A 4,717-nucleotide genomic window follows, 5' to 3' on the forward strand; every position below is an offset into this window, starting at 1 on the left:
TGTATATACATAACAATCAGAACCTTAATTGCATTTTATGGTAATTAGTTTTTTACTTGCCTTCCTCATCCACAAGACTGTTATTTGAGGGAAGATAATATGTCTGAATTATTTTCATAATTATCTTCGTAGTCCAGTGTTGAGCACAGTCTAACCTAGAGGAGGCAATCAGTGAATATTTTTTGGATGAATGATTCAAAATGTAAATTTTCTAGTTCACCCACATCACACTAAACTAGATTATTACACACTACTGGATCTGCTGCCAAAGGTGTTTAAAGAAATTTTAAACTTTTCCCGAACTTTCCACAGGGCGCTTTTCATCTCCTTATTCCTGAGACTGTAGATCAGGGGGTTGAAGAGTGGGGTTACCATTGCATAGAACAAGGACATGATTTTTGGCATCAAGGTGGAGTGGCTGGACCCTGGGCTCACATGCATTACCATAATGGTACCATAGAATAACAGCACCACAGCCAAGTGGGAGCCACAGGTAGAAAATGCCTTATGCCTACTGGATGCTGAGGGCAACTGAAGAACAGCCAGTAGAACCTGGGCATAGGAGATGAGGGTGAAAAGGAAGCTAAGGAGGATGATGAGGGAGCTTAGGGTGTAGCTAGTGAGTTTGGACATAGGGGCAGATGTACATGATAGGGTCAGCAATGGGCCAGAGTCACAAACAAAGTGGTCAATTACATTAGGACCACAGAAAGGCAGTTGGGAGATAAGAATAACAGGTACCAGATACCAGAGGAAGCCACACACCCAGCAGGAAACCACAAGGTTGAAACAATGTTGTCCAGTCATAACTATGGCATAATGGAGAGGATGACAGATGGCAAAGTATCTATCAAAGGCCATTGCTGAGAGAAAGAAGCACTCAGTAGAACCCATGGAAAAGAAAAAATACAACTGCAGGAAGCAACCAGTGAACGAGATGCTCTTGGTCTTCGCAAGGAAGTTCACCAGTGTGTTAGGGACAGTGGAGTTGACATACCAGATCTCCAGGAACACAAAATTCCCCAGAAGGATGTACATAGGGGTGTGGAGATGCTGGTCCCAACACACAGCACAGATGATGACTCCGTTGCCCATGAGGGTCAAGAGGTAGATGATGGAGGAGAACACAAACAGCACAACCTGAATCTCCCTGCTGCAAGGGAATCCCAGAAGGATGAATTCACTCACTGACCCAGAAGAGGATCCCAATCCAGAGATGTTCATTGAGTCTGTAAGCTGTGCTGCAATGAGACATTGTTATCATGAGACCACGTCAAATGATTGAATACAACAAACAAGACTCTGATCTGATCTTCACTTCCTTAACCTCATCTCCTTCTTGCATCCCCTCAGATCCTATGGCCCAGTTAGGTAGTTTGCACTTCCACTGAATGGCATGCTAGTCTCTGTACCTGACATACATGTTGCTTCTTTCTTCTTTCTCTCTGTTCGTTCATTCCTCCTATGCCCTGTCCTTTCTCTTCTCCTTGTTTTGACTTTTTGTTTGTCTTTCCTTTTTGCCTTGGGTTACTGGTGCTTGCAGTTTACATTGTTCATCAATTGACTCCTTTAGGAAATATAGCTGGATTCACAATCATGTATTAATTCTTTGTTCTGCCATAATAGCTGATTCTCTGTGTATAAATTATTATACTAAGCTTATGATGACTTTCTTTCTTTACCTTTATGTGAGTTTTATAAAGGGAGACATCGTATTTTTTCATCTCTTATTATCTGCACCTAGCACAGTGTAGGCCACTTCATAGGCATGCCAACATATTTGCACTAACATTAGACACAAGAATTATTATTTTAAGTTAGAAGAAGTGAGAAGTAACATTCTAAAAATTATAGAGCTCCAAAAAATGTTCACTTTATATTTTGACTCATGGCTATTTCTTTTCACTTTATACTTTGGATCATGGCTATTTCTTTTCATAGGTTAATTTATATACTAGACTATAAACTTCTGAGCATATAGGGCAAGTACTAATTGGTTTTGATTCCTTTTCACATTTTTTATTTTTTATTTTTTGGTGGTGCTTAGGGTGAAACTCAGGACCTTGTGCATAGTAGGCAAGTGCTATATCACTGAGCTATATCCTTAGTCGCTTTTTTCAGTACCTAATCTTGTAAGAAATATGTGCTTGTAATTTCTTATTAATAAATAAATCCTTATTTCTGCCTTCAGTTGAATCTTAATGCAGGTAGCTTCCCACCTGGAACCCTTAATCATTGCAAGGAAACAACCATTCTTCAACATTGAAGCTGGGCTGTGGGGGCAAATGGTAACAAGGGTCAAAGAAGAAGAGGTGACAGACCAGTGGAGTAAGACATTAGAAGAACCAAAAGTATCTGCTTCACTAGAATGATCTGAATTTTAGCATTAGAGTCTTGCATCTCAGAAAACCCTTTAGACCCAGGAAAATAAGAATGATTTGGTCACCACCTCACCTAACATCCTGAAGCTGACTCAACCTACCTCAAAAATGCACATACACTGGATCCCTTGGGTTCTACTGAGGTCCTTCCCTTTCAATTTTCCATAGAGAAAAGGAAGGCTTCAGTATATGACCCCTGAGAGTTTTGAGAAGATACATGAAGGTACTATAAGACACCTGGAAACAACGAGGGCTGCTCAAATTGTTTCCTGAGAACTGCTTGATGCCGTGGAGTACCAGCAATCTCATCGCCAACTAAGGCCACAGTCTGGATTCAGAACTTTGTGAAAATACATAACCATGGTTCTAGGGTGGATAGATGCTGCCCTGATGATTTTATTTTCCTCAAGACTGAGTTACACCATAGTTCCAGCACTTTTGGACCCAGAAGTTTTCTTCTGAGTCTCTCTGCTTTTCTTTGTTCTTTGCTCAGTTTCTATTTAATTCAATTTTTTTCTAAAGATATTGTCTAGGGAAAAGGGCTCTATGAAACCCTTGGAAAAGGGGACTTATAACTGGAGGAAGTAACCAATGAGACTGATGGACTCAGTTTGTAAGAAGGATTTAGGGGTTGGTATTGTGGTGTAGACCGAACTGATGATTTTACAAACTATTTAATGATATTGTCTTTGATGACAAATCTAATAAAGGAAAGGTGTAACCATTTAGGAAAAAGAGATCTAAAATGGTTAATTTGGTTTCCTCACTTAAAATAAGAAATTTTTCTTTTTTTTCCAAAGACCATTCAGATATTGGTATTAAGTACATTCATTAATGTCTGACCCTTCCTTCAGAAGAAATTTGAATTTCTCCTTGTTGGTCAATACTTTGGTTTGGCCAAGTTTTCCATCTGAGTGTGCTTCCTTACCTTGCTGTGATATCATAGAATCTATTTCTACTATACAAAACCATTACTGTGATTTCCCTAGCCATGATGTTCACTAGACTATTTTATATGCATGTAAGTAAAAACAACACAAAAAGCTAAAATTCTTTAAAATGAATTTGTGAGGCACCTTATGACTAATTTGATTTCTTCATTTCATAACCTACCAGGACTTCTCAGTGCTTGGAAATTGTTTATTGACTCTTTTTTTTTTCTTTTTAGTTTTGAGTCTCTTTGGAACCCAGTAACTACATGTAGATATAACCTCAAAAACATAACCAGGGGAACAAACTTTTAATTCTGTCTGAAATGATTTAGTTTGGATTGTTGGTCATAACTGAACTATTCTTATCTCAAAAGATATCATACAGCAACTCATAGCAATAAAATAGAAAAATTCACATTTTACAAACACATTCATCTGTACTTACTTAGATAATAACGAACACCAGACTTTCCCCAAAATGAAACCTGTTTGGATTTTGTTCTTCAGATCTTTCATTAAGGACACCACCACTTAATAACCACCACCACAACAAACTAGGACTTTCTCTCTAGAAAAAAGAGGAGGGTGATTTCTGCATATCTAGGAACTGTAGCTTGGGAGGAACCACACATCAACATCAGATGTATCTTTTCTTCTCAGCCTCAGTTTCAAAAGTGTGTTACCAAGAATCTCAGCAAAACCAAATCATCTTTTGTACAATTAATTTTGCAATAACTGCAAAGAGTCTCACCAAGGGAAATGTCGGGAAGATGATATAGATGACAACTTGGTAGTAGTCTTCAATTTTTCATTTGTAAGGAGAGATTCAAGTACTGCTTATATTAATAGTCTAAACAGACTGCAGAGGACTCTATCCTTGACAGTATTTCCAGGGATTAGATCCCTTGTGTTTTTGAAAAAAAAAAAAAAAAAGACTTCTCATCGCAGAAATTCTATGGGCAGGATTTCTGGTCTCTCTCAGGCCTGCATCTGCCTCTACCTTCTGTAAATGCCTTGGGGAGAAGAACCACAGGAAAAAAAAAAGGAAGTATATGAAATAAATATGTGGATGTATCTTCTGAAACCAAAGTAAATTATGATTTTTCTTTTACTCTGTAAAACCAAGATTTCTCTCAGGAAAGGTGACAGACATATAGACAAATGTAGAAATAAATCCCCAGAGATATGTAGAAGATAAAAAAGAAATAATATATTTCCCTCTTGTGAGGAAGAAAATAGAGTTGACTTAAAGAATATTTTGTTTATAGTTCATAAGGCAAACACCCTTATGGTATATTTCTAGTTTTATTAGAATCAATGGTCTAATCTTCATAGCTCTGCAGTCTCATGGCATGAAGATATCTATCATATTTTTTCTTTTTTTCTGAGTTTGTGTGTGGATAT

The 4,717-nt window shown here is 37.7% G+C and overlaps 1 protein-coding gene across 1 annotated transcript; it reads right to left on the reverse strand.

The window, feature by feature from the left end:
- Positions 1-243: 243 nt before the first annotated feature.
- On the reverse strand, positions 244-4,466 carry LOC124976493 (olfactory receptor 11H12-like). Its single transcript, XM_047539359.1, has 2 exons — positions 4,436-4,466; positions 244-1,229 (listed from the first exon to the last, which is right to left on the reverse strand). The coding sequence occupies exons 1-2, from the start codon at positions 4,464-4,466 to the stop codon at positions 244-246; spliced, it is 1,017 nt and encodes a 338-aa protein (XP_047395315.1).
- Between the last annotated feature and the right edge of the window lie 251 nt (positions 4,467-4,717).

The sequence above is a fragment of the Sciurus carolinensis genome, chromosome 2 (genome assembly GCF_902686445.1).
Source record: "Sciurus carolinensis chromosome 2, mSciCar1.2, whole genome shotgun sequence".
Taxonomy (NCBI): Eukaryota; Metazoa; Chordata; class Mammalia; order Rodentia; family Sciuridae; genus Sciurus; species Sciurus carolinensis.